This window comes from Typopeltis vanoorti, chromosome 20 (assembly GCF_054136105.1).
Source record: "Typopeltis vanoorti isolate ZY-2024b chromosome 20, IOZ_Tvanoo_1.0, whole genome shotgun sequence".
NCBI lineage: Eukaryota > Metazoa > Arthropoda > Arachnida > Uropygi > Thelyphonidae > Typopeltis > Typopeltis vanoorti.
In genome coordinates, this window is record NC_143568.1 from 30,430,839 (window position 1) to 30,446,066 (window position 15,228).

At 38.0% G+C, this 15,228-nt stretch overlaps 1 protein-coding gene across 1 annotated transcript in view; it reads left to right on the plus strand.

Annotated features, from left to right (window-relative positions):
* LOC150095329 (mitochondrial enolase superfamily member 1-like) overlaps positions 1-15,228 on the plus strand; it is a 198,785-nt gene that overhangs the window by 44,419 nt on the left and 139,138 nt on the right. The window contains exon 3 of the mRNA XM_090409917.1: positions 4,323-4,438. Coding sequence (XP_090266043.1) covers positions 4,323-4,438 — 116 coding nt within the window. The remainder of the gene's footprint in view (positions 1-4,322; positions 4,439-15,228) is intronic.

The window sequence follows — 15,228 nt, forward strand, 5'->3', positions numbered from 1 at the left end:
ATCTCCCTAGTTGAAGCAATCAGTTTTCTTCAGAGTTTGTCACTGAGACTCCAAAGTTTGGTTCTAGTTTTCAGTTTGTTTCTTTTTTTTCTTCAATATTGTTTGTATAGTTAAGTCTACAATTTACTTGTAAATGCTGCTCAACTTTAATTATTTTTAAAACTTTTTTACATACTGTTCTTTTCAATGTGATGTTCTGTTTATATCATGCTTAGTAATGGTCACTTTGAATTTCAAATCCTCTGTACATTCTTGTATCATGAATGAGCATGAAGATATCACTATCAACAATGACGTAGTCAGTGAGGCTTTTCTGATTTCTTGTCTTCTCTCCATGTGAACTTGGGCACATCTTTATGTTGAAATATTTTTTTCAACACTTTTTCCATTTTCTTTGTCAGCTGCCTGTTCTAATGACTCAAAAAATTTCTCCACGTCTTCCTTGGAGAAACCTGTGGGATCATAGGCACAAATGTTTTCATTCTCCATATCCCCATTTTGAACTTTGCCCACATAATTCTGCTTGAAAGTGCCTTCCAATCAAGAAGTTTATCTTCATGTTTAATGTTGAATGCCATCACTTCTGCTTGCTTTCCTTGATCATTATTGCCTAAATATAACATGCTATACTTATTATTTAGTAAGATATCATCTGTTTTTGTCTGTGTCTCAGTGATGCCAATTATATCCATGTGGTACTCTTTCAATATTTCTGCAAGTTTGATTTCCTTTCCATTAGTACTCCTTATATTGATGAATCCTATCTTTAGTTCTTGATGTTGGGTTTATTCTTTTTCTAGATGTTGAGTTGGAGCGTGTTCCACTAGCTGACTTTTCATTGTTTACCCTGGTTCCCTAACAAAAACAGTTGGTGCCTTGTTTAACTGGGCGATGCCCCAGCTGGCATAAAATCTCATCATGTTGTACCATCATATGCGTTTCTGGTTTAAGTCCAGTAGAGAGTACAATTTGGTTGGCTAAGTCCCAAATTGCCAGCCCATCCTCGCTTGTTCAGAACCCAGTAGATACCTACTGACAGGACAAACTACATGAAGGTGAGGATTGGGCATTAAGTCAGAAGCACCAGTCAGTTCTCCACATTCCTGAAAGGTGATGTGGAGGTCTCCTCCCAGTTATTTGGCATTGACCCTTAGCGACCCACAAGGGCAGGTGTGGTGAGGAAATTACAACCAACTAGTGACTTGGGTAGACTGGTTGTATACTTTAAAGTGAACTGTTATTTTTATTTACAAATGCCTGGAGTATCAGAAATAAGAGGGATATAATTGTTTCACTGATTGAGTTTATTCACCCAAAATTTTTTTGCAATTAGTGAATGGTTGACTGAAGATGATCTTGTGATAGAGAATAGAAATGGAAGGTTACAGTTGTTTTTCGTGAGGATAGAAAGGACAAGAAGGGAGGTGTGTGTGTGTGTGTGTGTGTTGGTGGCTGCTGATGATAGCAGTTGAATTATGTCTGCATAAGGTAGGCGTGAAAGAGGGAAATAGCAGAAATGGTTTCGAGGAAGTGAGGTGGAGGTTGACAGGAAGAGACATTTAGTGGGATATTGCTATAGACCAGGGAGTGTCGAGGGAGGTGATGAAGCAATGTATAAAGAACTTGAGTTGGTGAACAAGGGAAGGGTGATTTTAATTATGGAAGTATAGATCGGAAGGAAGGATAGCCTTTGGGAATAAGGAAAATGAATTTCTAGTGTTCTTGAGAGACAACTATCTTAGGCAATAAATAAAGGAGAGCACATGAGGATCAAGAGTTTTAGATCTGATCATTTCATCACAGAATGTCATTGTGAGTGAAGTTTCGCACTTTCCTCCAGTTGGTGAAAATGATCACATGGGCTGTGGCTAGCCACATGAAGACTTCTGTGAGGAAAGGATATATGTAGAAGCATAATGTTGGTGATTATGACAAGCTTAGGAGGCAGCTTGGAGCTATAGCATGAAATGAGAAGTTGAGCAGAAAGAGAATAAATGCTGATTGGGAACTAACAAAGAAATCTTAACAGCATCAATGTCTGAATGTATTCTGAAGGTTAGAAGGCTAAATGAGGTAGATGTGAAATGGATGAATAATGAAATCTGGAAGGAGGCACTTTGGAAGCAGCACAAGATGAATCTCTATATTATCTCTCTCAAAACAGGCCACACTGAAGATCAAGTTACCATGACAACACAGTCACTCAAAATCTTGATTATTATTAGTAGTAGTAGTAACACCAGATCTCCACAGAGTCAAAGACTAATTAGGTAGTTTGATCTTCTAATAATCAGTTGCTGAAGCATATAAAGAGCAGGCCAGCAGATTTGTAGTACAAGCAGAAAATAGCAATATTAATGATATTGGGATGAGTTTAACTGGTGATATAAAATTATTTGCATGATTCAAAACTGGAGAGTAATGAGAAATTAAGCAGATGTTGTGACCTTACAGGAGGACTTGAATAAGTTGTATGATTGGACAATAGTATGGAAACTGTCACTTCAATGTTGCAAAGTGTATGGTCCTGAAATTTGATATGCAGTAATAGGATGCAAAGTATACACTTGGCGAGGAAATTTTGGAGGAAGCTGAGAAGACAAGCGACATTGGAGTATTGGTGGATGAGGATCTGAAGTTCAGAGGCTATATTGTGCAAGTTGTAGGCATCACATCAAATTATGGCAATGATGTGGAGGACCGTAATGTGCAAAACTAAAGAGATTCTGGTTCCATTTTATAAGGCCTCGGATGGATTAGTGTGCACAGATTTGGTCCACTGTTTTGCATGGTGATGAGGATATGTATATTGGAGAGGGTCCAGAGAAGACTGACTGATGTCATAACTGGTCTTTGGACTGTGGGATATGAGGACAGATTGAGGGAATGCAGTTTGCAAAATAGAAGTGAATAGAAGGAAGAGAGGGAATGTGATTCAAACATTTAAATTGGTAAAGGGTTTTTACTGAGTTAATGTGGAAAAAATTTTTTATAGAATGGGAGAAGGAGGTAGAACAGGGGAACGCCTCTGAAAGCTGTTTAAGGAGGGTGTGAGCAGGGATACAAGGAGCAGGTTCTTTGCATGGAGAATTGTTGGTGAGAGGTATGCATTCCTGATATTGTGTGAATGCAGTTACATTGAATGAGTTTGAAGCATGGTGCAATGGGCTTTATGTGCAACAGTTTGTGCCTCCCACAATTAATCTTTGACTCCATGATCTTATGTTACTACTACTAATAATCAACATTTTGAGTAACTGTGTTGTCCTGGTAGTTTGATCTTCAGTGTGGCCTGTTTTGAGTGATATAATGTAGAGATTAAATAATGGTTTGCAAATCAGTAAGTAGAGGTGCGTCAGATATTCAGTCATTTTACAGGAAATAAGGCTGTGGTAATATATCACATGGATTCTGTGACAGTGTGCTAAGGAGAAAACAATCCAACATAAGTCAATAGCATGGCTAAGTTTTTGTCACTCTTTGCAAGTTCATAGCTGTGTGACTTCTTTTAGTGACAGTTTCAATAATTGATAAAATATCATATTACTGGCATCCTTCTTACATGGGTACCCCTGGCAACTTCACCAGTGCTGCAGTGTTCTTACACTACTACTTGGGCTTTAAAAGTTTAAGTTTGGCTATATCTCTGAGTTGAAAGGTAAAAATATACAATTATACATAAGTTGGTGTTATCTCGCCTTCATTGTCCTCTTTTGTACCGCTTAAATACTGCTCTGTCTTTTCTGTTTGGTAATTTATGGAAAAATCAAATAAAATCACTTGAATTATTATTATTATTACGGGTATCTCCATGGAGTCAGTAGACCCAATGCGGGAGACCTAAACTAACAAAACAATATCATATCTCTTCTTGAATTCATTTACTGACGAACTCACAACTAAGTCAGGCAATGAATTCCACTCATTCACCACCCTCCAGGCAAAAAACCTCGTTCTCACACCCTTGTTAACCACACTTTTCTTTAATTTCCAGGGATGACCTCTTGTTCTTTCATCACTATCACACAGTTGAAACATTTCCCCTGCATCAATCTGATAAAAACCTTTTAGTAATTTAAATGTTTCTAGCATATCCCCTCTTCTCTGCCTATCAACCAACCTCTGCAATCTACAAGCTCTCAATCTATCAATGTAGGGAGCATTTTTTACATTTTATAAAGTTTAAATGAAGTTTGCTTCAAGTCAGGCATGTTTCATTCATTATTTGGACTAAAATCAGTTAATTGTTTATTTATTTTATTAAAGTATATTTTATTTTCTGTATAATGTTTGTATTTTGATTGTAGTTCTGAATTTTTCAGTTGTGGAAGCTGTGAAGACTTTGTCTCCATTAGTTGTGGGAAGACAACTTAACGGTATTTTCAACAATTTTGGGAGTTTCTGGAGAGAGTTAACTAGCGATACTCAGTTGAGATGGGTATGCTTATTGTGACTTCTTTGAAGGCTGTACAGTATCAATAAATTTTTATAATATAAAGTATCAATAATTTCAGTCCTGAAGATATTTTCAGGCACAAACTTTCTTTGCTCACACTTGGATAAAGGATCAAACTAAATTTATTATTAGTATCAATAAAAATGCATACATTTCAAAAATGTTCCTAAAATACCTAGTTTTATGTTCTTAACAAAAATATTTTAGATATAAATACATTATGAAAGAGGGAAAGTAAGAAGACAGCATTACATTGTAATTATATGATCATGGGGTGTGATTGATGGAGTTTGATCTAATCATGTTTTCTTGGCATCACTAATCTTTATGCCAAGAGGGAAAGTGAAAGAGTTGTTATTTTGGTAGGTATGAATCATTTAAAAGGCAACAAACAATAAATATTGTAAATCTGTTGCCATAGTATGATAGGTGCAAATTGAGATGGTTCAGTTGAAAATCAGTCAGCAAATAGGCAGTGTAGGAGGAATGGTCTATATAATATATAATATTCATTAAAGCTTGATTTGTTTCCTCAGTCTGAAGAAAAGGCTGGTTATATTCCACTAATTCGAGCCCTACCCAAGGGCCTATGAGTTGTGGAAATACTTTCTGAAAATGAAAGCTATGCCGAACAAAGCGGCCTTTTGCAGCTGCCCAATTTTTAATCCATCTAACTCGAGTGCTTCTAGATGTTTTTTCAATGTTTTAGGGATGGCGCCTAAAGCACCTATTATTATGGTAACAACTTTCATTTTCTTTTGCCAGATTTGTTCAACTTCGATTTGCAAATCGCGATATTTTGTAATTTTTTCATTTTCTTTGTTGTCAATCCGACTATCTCCTGGTACTGATATTTCGATAAATGTAACACCCTTGTTTTCACTTTTTTCAACCATTGTAATATCGGATGCATTACATTCCAAGCTTTTGTCAGTCTGGATTTTGAAATTATTATTATTCAGGCCTCCATGGAGTCAAAAGACTCATCGTAGGAGGTCCTTCCTAAGAACATAAAGTCTATCATACCACTCCTTAAACTCATTGACTGTTCTCGCCCTCACCACTCCATCAGGTAATGCATTCCACAGCTCAATCACCCTCTACGCAAAGAAACCACTCCTCACCCTCTTGCTCACAGTTTCCTTTCGTAACTTCCAGGGATGGCCTCTTGTCATCACTCCTTCCCGCTGTTCAACCAAGCGAAAGAACTCCCCAGTGTCAACCCTATAACCATCTCTCAACAGTTTTTAAAAGTCTCAATCATATCACCTCTCCTTCTTCTATCCGCCAAACTCTGCAGTCCACATTCCCTCAGCCGATCCTCAGGACTATCCTTGTACAGTCCTGAAACCATCTTTGTCATCCTTCTTTGTATCCTTTCCACAGTTAATTTATCCCTTTCAAATCATGGGGACCAAATCTGAGAACAATAGTCTAAGTGTGGTCTGATCAGAGACTTATACAACGGAATGATCACCCTCTTATCTCTGCAGGTCAGTGTCCTTCTCATAATTGCAGCAATCCTCTGTGTTACCTTCACCACCTTTGCAATATGTCCCCTAAACTTCAGGTTTCTATCAATCATCAACCCCAGATCTCTTGTCTCCCCTACTTCCTCCAGTATAACTCCTCCCATAGAGTATACAGCATCCCATCGATGTTTCCTAAACCTCAAGACCTTACATTTTGCTGCATTAAACTGACCCCCATTCATTTGCCCATCTATCTAGCTTATTCAAATCCTCTTGCAGGGCTACCACATCTGCACTATTACTAATAATCCTTCCTAGCTTCACATCATCTGCAAACAACTGAATATCCCCTTGCAATTCACTGGCAATGTCATTGATGTAAAGGTTAAACAATATAGGTCCTAGTACTGGTCCCTGTGGGACCCCACTTGTAACCCTCTGTCTCCTTGAAACTGCTCCACCACACACAACTCTCTGATACCTATCAGACAGCCAATCCTGAATCCAGTTGACCAATCTGACATCCAGACCCATGTGCTGCAACTTAAATATCAGCTTATCATGTGGCCTTTGCTAAGTCTAAGAAAATTGCAGTATATGCCTTTCCCTCATCTAATGTTCTTGTAACTTTATTATAAAAGGCTAGCATATTGCTAAAACAAGAGCGCCTTTCACAAATCCATGTTGACTCTCACAGATAACATTACCCTCATCTGCCCAATGCTGTATACGGTCCCTCACTACTTTCTCCAAGATCTTAACTACTGATGACACACACACTGGCCTATAATTAGACACTTCCAGTCTGTTACCACCCTTATGCAATGACACTATCTTACCTTCCTTCCATTCCCTGTGCACCTTTGCCGAAGCCAGACTTTCATTGAAAAGCCAGGTTAAAGGTACTGTCAGTTCCCTAGCACATTCTCTCAAAACTCGTGGTGAAATACCATCCAGTCCCAAAGCTTTACTGACATCCAGAGTACTCAGTAACTGAAACACACTCTCCTCCTGTACTTCTAAACCTCGAACCAGCCCTATCCCTCTAGCATTAAAACTGACTCCTCTAGGATGAAATACTCCAATAAAGTGTTCATTGAACAATTCTGCTATGTCCGCTGCATCAGTCACTCTATTCCCATTTTTATCCCACAATATCATTCTTCCACAGTCATTTCTCCACCTACTGGCCACATAGCTAAAAAATTCCCTAGGATTTTCTTTGGATCTTAGGGCCAATCTCCTCTCAAATTCCAGTTTCACTTTCCTTACCACACTAGTCAATCTTCTGGCCTGTGTCTTATATTCTTCATGCATCTTCTCTTCACCTGTCTCCTTATATCTCTTCCATAGCCTCTTTTTCACATGCAATTCCTGTTTAATATTGTTTGTCATCCACTTTACTCCAAATTGTGTCCTCTTCTTCACTTGTGGTATACAACTTACCATTGCTGCTAACAAATATTCTTTCACAATTTCCCACGCACTAATGATATCCTGGCCTTCCAATTCCTCCCTCCATGAAACTTCCCGAAGTTGACGTCTAAGACTATTATAATCACCTGCATTATAATTCCACATAAGTTCCCGTCTCTTTGATACTCCTGCATGTCTATTTATTTTCCAAGTCAAAAACATATGGTCACTCTCTCCAACTGGTGGGAGAGATGTCATCTCAGTTATTATCAACTCTTCTGATGCTATAACCAAATCCAAAACTCTTGAACCTCTTGTTCCCTCTGTTACATGTTGCCTAAGACATTTACCCCTCAAGAATTTCAGAAATTCCATTCCCCTATTGCTTTGCTACATGCATCTTCCTCTCTCCAATTTATACTACTGTAGTTAAAAATGCCCATAACAATCATTCTTCTTGCACTTGCCAAACTTAGCTGTCTAAACATCTTCTGGTCCCCATCCTCTGTGCTCCTGGGTCTGTAGCAACACCCCCACTAAATATCCTGTCTTGCCTACCTCTACCTCACACCATATGCTCAAAATCATTTGTCTCACTTCCTTCCAAAGCCTCCACTCTTAGAGGACATAGGTCATCACTTATCATAAGCAGTACCCCACCATCATGCTTTCCCCTCCTATCCTGATGAAAAATGGTATACCCAGTGACTTCTATTCCTGTTATTATATCCCCTTCTGTCAACCACGTCTCAGTGATCCCAATAATTTTGGCCAGGCTGATGCTATCTTCGCCACCAATTCCTCTCCCTTATTCCGGATACTCCTTGTATTAGTATAAAGCATATAAATGCCATTGTTTCTATGCCAGCATTATCCCTTCTAGACTCCACTGGGCTCAGTGTTACCTGACATCGTCTCCCTTCTCCCAAGTATCCGTTCCCACAAGAGGCCACCCCTGCTATTATCCTCCCTGGGACACACTGACTCGTTCAGAACAGCAGTCTCTCCAGATGCCTACATCCTTCCTCATTCAAACGTAAGCGGTCTCTCGCATACAATTCCTCTCTTTCCTCAAACGCACTCCAAACATCCACATATACCAGTCCTCTCTTGTCACACAGTCTCACTATTATACCATTCAATATCACTGCTCTTCTGCTCAGCTCATCATTATCATACCTAGGCAACACGCACACTATTTTTCCTCTCTCTGTCTTCTTCCGTATAGCCTCAAGCAAAAATCTCATATCTCTCGCTGCCCGACTCACATTACCACTCAAGTCATTTGTTCCTACCATCACAATCATCTCATCCACCCTTTCACCTCTCTTAATTGCCATAGCCACCCTTTCTATTGTTCCTCCTGGAAAACGCTCCTCACGCATCCTATCTTGAACACCACGGATCATTGAGTCACCATACATTATACCTCTTTCCATTCTCTATCCCAGAGTATTTTAGCTTTTTCATTCTCAACCACTTTCTGGTGAACTTTATGCTTCCAATAGTCTTTAGATACTTCATACCCATACTTTTTACATAAATGCCAGTGGATTATCTTAGTTATGTTATCATGCCTTTTACGGTACTCAATTTGTGTGATTTTGCTGCATCCACTTATAATGTGGTCTACCATTTCTTCCTTTTCTTTGCACAATCTACATTTACTGTCTTCTTGAATTTTTTGTATTTTTGCCTTCATAACATTGGTTTTAATGGCCTGTTCTTGTGCTGCAAAAATTACCGATTCTGTTTCTTTCTTTAGTTCTCCATTTCTCAACTATTGCCAGGTCAAGTTGCTGTCAGCGCTGTCCTCTATGTATTTTCCATGCAATGCCTTATTTTTCCATCTTTCAGTTCTCACTTTTACTTGGTTGGTTTTGTATTCAAATTTTGTCTCCATGGGTTTAAATAAACTCTCTTTCCTTACCTCAATTAGAAATTTTTCTGTTGTTTGCTGCAGATAATCATTTAAATTTAGTTTTTCTTCTTCAATAACTTGCTTCACTTGTAATAATCCTCTACCTCCTTTTTTGCGTGATAGATATAGCCTATCAATGTCACTGTGAGGATTGAGGGCATGGTGCATTGTCATTAATTTTTGAGTTTTTCGATCTAAATCTTCCATCTCTAGCTGGATCCATTCAATAATGCCTGCTGAATATCTCAGAAAGGGTATGGCCCAGGTGTTGATTGCTTTTATCAAATTTCCAGCATTAAGCATTCACTTAAGGAGTTTTCTTAAATTTGTTATGTTTTTTGCCCTAGTTTTTTCTTTGATTTTCTTGTGCAGAATTTCTGATGCTTCTAAAATTTCCAAATATTTGGAAATTTTAGAAGATTTTTGATTTTTTTCGCCATTGAGCAGCTCGATTTCGTTCAGATCTAAAAACTTTCCTCTTGTTATTCTAGCAATTGCGCATTTGTCTAAGCCAAAATCCACTGAAATATCTTGACTGAATATGTGCACAGTGTTTAGCAACTGCCCAGGTATTAATTGCTTTTATCAAATTTCCAGCATTAAGCATTGACTTAAGGAGTTTTCTTAATCGTCTTATGTATTCTGCTCTAGTTCTTTCTTTGATCTTATTGTGCAGAATTTGTGATGCTTCTAAAATTCCCAAATATTTATAGCTGTCTTCAAATTTTATTGCTTTGATTATTTCACCATTGAGCAGCTCGATTTCGTTCATATCTTCAAACTTTCCTCTTGTTATTCCAGCAATTGCACATTTGTCTAAGCCAAAATCCATTGATTTATCTTGACTGGATATGTGCACAGTGTTTAGCAACGATCCAAGTTCATTCTTTGATTTTGCATACAACTTCAGATCGTCCATGTATAAAAGGTGAGATATCTTTGCACTCTTTTGCTCAGTTTGATAACCATGAGCACTTTTATTTAAAATTCTAGTTAAGGGGATCAATGACAGTATAAACAATTGAGGAGATAATGAGTCTCCTTGAAAGATGTCCCTTTTTATGTTTACCTCTCCAATTTCTTCTCTATTTATAACCAACGTTGTTTTCCAGTTTTTCATGCTGGATTGCAAAAATTTTTGCACGTTTTCACTAATACAGAATAGCTCTGTGCATTTTAAAATCCAACTATGAGGCACCGAATCAAACGCTTTTTATAATCTATCCAAACCATATGAAGGTTGGTTTTACTACGTTTGCAATTTTTAAGAATCATTTTATCAATCAGCAATTGGTCTTTTGTGCCTCTTGAATTTTTGCTGTTACCTTTTTGTTCAATTGGGAGAAGAGAATTTGCTTTAAGATAGCTGTATATTTTATTAGCTAGTATGCCTGTGAGTAGCTTAAAAGTTGTTGGCAGGCAGGTTATTGGTCGGAAGTTTTCTGGGTTTGGACCTTTTTCTTTATCCTCTATGATCAAAAACGTTTTCCCTGCTGTGAGCCACTCTTCTTTGCTTTTTCCTTCTAAAACATCATAAAATTGCTTAGCAAGTCTTTCATGTAAGCCTGTTAGATATTTCAACCAGTAGCCATGTAATTCATCCTTCCCAGGTGTTGACCAATTTTTTATTTTTTTAGCTTGCTTTTGAACCATTTCAGTTGGTCCATTTTTCGTTCTTGAGATTCGTTCATAATTTGTTCAACCCATTTTGCCTTGTTATTGTGCCTCTTAGGGTTGTCCCATAGGTTTTTCCAAAACTTTATTGTATTTTCTTTGTCTCTAGTATTTATATTTGTATTTTCTTTAAGGTTATCATTCCTGCAGCAATCAGTTTTCTTGTAAAACTGGTGCTGATTTGCTTGAAACATTGAATTTTGCTTGTACTGTTCAATGCGTGCACTGTATCTTCTTATTTTAGCTGCAACTGCTACTATTTTTTGCTTCACTTCCTCTAATACTTCATCAATAGGTCGTGTTCCAGTATTATATCTCTTTATGAGGTTATTTCGGATTTTTGTGTTTTTCAGCTTCTTTTCCTTAAGGTTTTTCAAATTGCTCACGTCTGCTCTGAGTTTAAGAATTTTATTCTCCAGTCGATGCTTCCATTTTGGTTCCTGAGCCGTACTGCTTTTGGGTTCACTAATCTTATATCCTAATTCAGATGTTATGACGTAGGCTATTGAGTACATAAGTTGATTCGTTTGCTCAATAGTTCCAGTAGGAATATCCCTTGCAGCTTTATTGGCCTCTTGTAGGAGTTCCTTCAGTTTTTGTTGAGGTACTTGTCTCAATACCAGGAAGCCTAACTCGTTCCTGGTTGCTGTTCATTTGCTCGATAATTTTTCATGCAAGTTCTTGTTCCTTATCTGATAGTTTCCTTTCAACTATTTGTATATTTTCAAAATTTTCAGCATTCTATATGTTGGAATCTGGTTCTGCTTCATTCATATTCTTGGTCACTTCAGGGTCAGTATGGTCTCCTTTTATAGCTTGCGGTTTCAGTGCTTCCAGCTCAAGTTGAATAAATACCTTGCATTTGATAATGAAGCTGCGTTGCTTCATCAGCCTTTCGAATGAAATTTCAGAATTTGGGTGTCGTTCAAGCCAAAGTTGGAACATTCGTTTCTGAAATCCCCTAACTGACTGATTTGAACTGTAGAAGCACTGCATGACTTGTCTGTTTTCAGCCATGCTCCACTTTTTCCTAGTAAATACTTTCAAGTTCTGTGGATCTTGCTCCTGTAGCCCATTTGTCACTGGCTGTCCAGGAAGCCTAACATCCAGTGCAGTCCTTGGTAACCCACGCGACGACCGATGCAGTATAGAGTTCTGATTTGTCTTCACCATTTTTAACTGGGGGTGGGCAGGTGCATGAGATAAAAAAAAAATAGGTGAATAGGACAGAATCACCCTTAGCCCTCGAATACTCTAATAGCATTGGGGGGAAAGGAGCAAGGTGAAAAGAAATACAGAGGGAAAGATGAGTAGGGACCAGTCTACAGATAATATAACAGGTGTATATTACATGAAGTAAGGCGTGGTCCAGCTTCAGGTGCCTCAGGTTCACCATGCCCGTACTCACTAGAGTGAGCCCTTGAGGATGCACATATATATATATATATATATATATATATATATATATATATATATATAGTTCATGTATACTAATTATCCAGAATCATCAGAAGTGATTAAGGGAGAATAAGCGGGAAGAATTTGGCATTGGGTAGTTCGATTTGGCCAGAATTATAGCACTGGGGAGATTTGGTTAAGAGATGCTGAATATAGTGAGAGAATGCGAGTGGTATTGTATTTTCTGGGAGGATAGAGAAAAAAGGATGGGGGCATTGCCGATGCTAATAGAAATGCAACCAGCAAGTGTAGTGATTAAGTGCAATGGTAGAATTGAGTGAGGTACATTTGAGACTATCTGGTATAAGATAAAAACTTACCGCGTCGGTATATATAATTAGTTGCTACTATAGTCCAGGAGGTGCAAATGGAGATGCAGATGATTACATTGCCAAGTTAGCTTATGAGCATAGCATGAGTAATTATTATGAAAGACTTCAGTTATGAGAACGTAAGGTGTTAAGGAGGAAAAGAAACAGGAGCTGAAGGAATTTATGTAGCTGCTAGAATTAATTAAGAGAGCTTGTGATGGAGAGGTTTGAGAGTGCTGGAGCTGGTGGTTGCATGAGATTTGTCCATAACCAGGGTAGCCATTGTCATTCTCTAGTCGATGTTATCAATTGGAGGAACACTTGATAATCACTCTCTTCACTGTAAATTTTACATGTTTAGAGCTTTATGTAGAATTATTCACCCAGTGATTATGACAAACTTAGGAAGCAGCTGAGAGAAGAGCTGCAGCATGAGAAACTGTGATGGAGGATTTTAGTAATGTTATGAAAATGGTTAAGGGATGTTTGAAGGAAGTAGCAGACTCCATACAAAAGGTCAAATTAACATTGAATCAATGTTAATGTGACTCAACGGATTCAAGTTAAATGTACATCATTCAAAAGAAACAAATTAATATTAGATATGGAGGAAATAAGGAGAAATATGATCAGAAAGCATAGTTCATTGGTTTCAACTAAACATGAAGAGAATAGAGAAGGGTCACTCCTGGATGTTGTGTAAATATGTGGGTAGTGAGAGCATGAGAAGTAATTTTTTGCTTGGGAGGAGAGAGAGAGAAAGAGCACAGTGAAGTATGTTCATGTTGCTTTGTTAATGAGTCTGAGGAGAAATATAATAGACATTGTGTGAATAATAGTCAGCTTGGACCTCCCAAGATGACTCTTCGGACTGCTTGGAGATGCCTGTATTAATAATTATTCAGTTTTAGTTTGAAAGATTAAATTTAAAAAAAGTGCATGCATTTTTCTAAAGCATATACTCTTACATATACAGGTTTCCTCCATTTAACTAAAATTAATTTATGTGATTTTAATTTTTTTCATGGTGCTGAATTCAAATCAGTAATCAGAAAAATTCCATCACACAGGTTTTTTACAGATATGTTTACTTTTTTGTGGGTGTGCAGAATATTTTAACATGAATTGTTGTCATTATTAACACCATACCTCCATGGCATCAAAAGACTCATTGTGGGAGGTACACACACTGTTACATGCAAAGCTCGTCAAACCATGCTTTGAACTCATTCACCGTATCTGCATTCACCACAATTTTGGGAATGCATTCCAACCATTCTATGTGTAATGAACCCCCCCCCCACTCCCCCCTTATACAACTTCCAGAGTTGTGCTTTTGTTCTACCTCCTTCTTCCATTCTATAAAAAATTTCTTCCACATTAACCTTGTAACAACCTTTTACCAATTTAAATGTCTCGATCATATCCCATCTCTTCCTCCTGTTCACAATGCTTTGTAGACTGCATTCCCTCAATCTGTCCTCATATCCCATACATCCCAAAGATTAGTTATGACCTTAGGGCCTTCTCTGAACCCTCTCCAATATATTCTCATCACCATGAAAACCATGGGACCAAATCTATGCACGCTTATCTGACCAAGGCCTTATAAAATGGAACCAGAATCTCTTTAGTTCTGCACATTAAGGTCCTCTGCATCATTGCCATAATTTGATGTAATGACTTTACAACTTGCACAGTGTGACCTCTGAACCTAAGATGTTCACCCACCACCACTCCAAGGTCTCCTGTCTTCTCAAGTTCCTCCAAAATTTCCTCACCCAGTATATACTTTTCACCCTATTGTTGCCTACTAGATTTTAGGACACTTTGCAACATTGAATTGAGAGTTCCATACTGCTGCCCACTCTTACAGTCTATTCAAGTCCTCCTGTAAAGCCACAACATCTGCTCGATTCCTGATCACGCTCTCTCCAGTTTTGTATCATCTTCAAATATATGTGTTTCACCAGTTAAACCTGTCCCAGTATCATTAATATACAAATTAAATAGCAATGGTCCTAGAACATAACCCTGGGGCACATCACTAGTGACTTTCCTCTTAAGGGATACTGTCCCCCCCCCCCCCCATACACAACTTGCTGATACCTATTTGAGAATCAGTTACCTCTTCAACTCGCTAATCTTCATCCAAATCGATCTGCTCCAGTTTAGTTACCAACTTGGTGTGGCAATCTATGAAAAACCTTTGTACAATCTAGGTAAATCACCATATATGCATCTCCCTTGTCCAGTACTTAATTTGTAGCCTTACCCTTATCACCACCTTTGTGAAAAGAAACAATTTTACCTTCCTTCCACTCGTTTAGGACTTGTGCTGTTGCAGCTCTTGTTAAACAGGTAGCCAAACTGATGCTAACTGCCTGGAACATTCCCTTAAGACACATGGTGATATATCATTAAGACCAACTACCTTATTAACATCTACAGTAGTTTACTTAACTCCTCATGTACATCTTGCTCATTAACCAGTAACTCTTCCGTCATTTCATTCTCTAC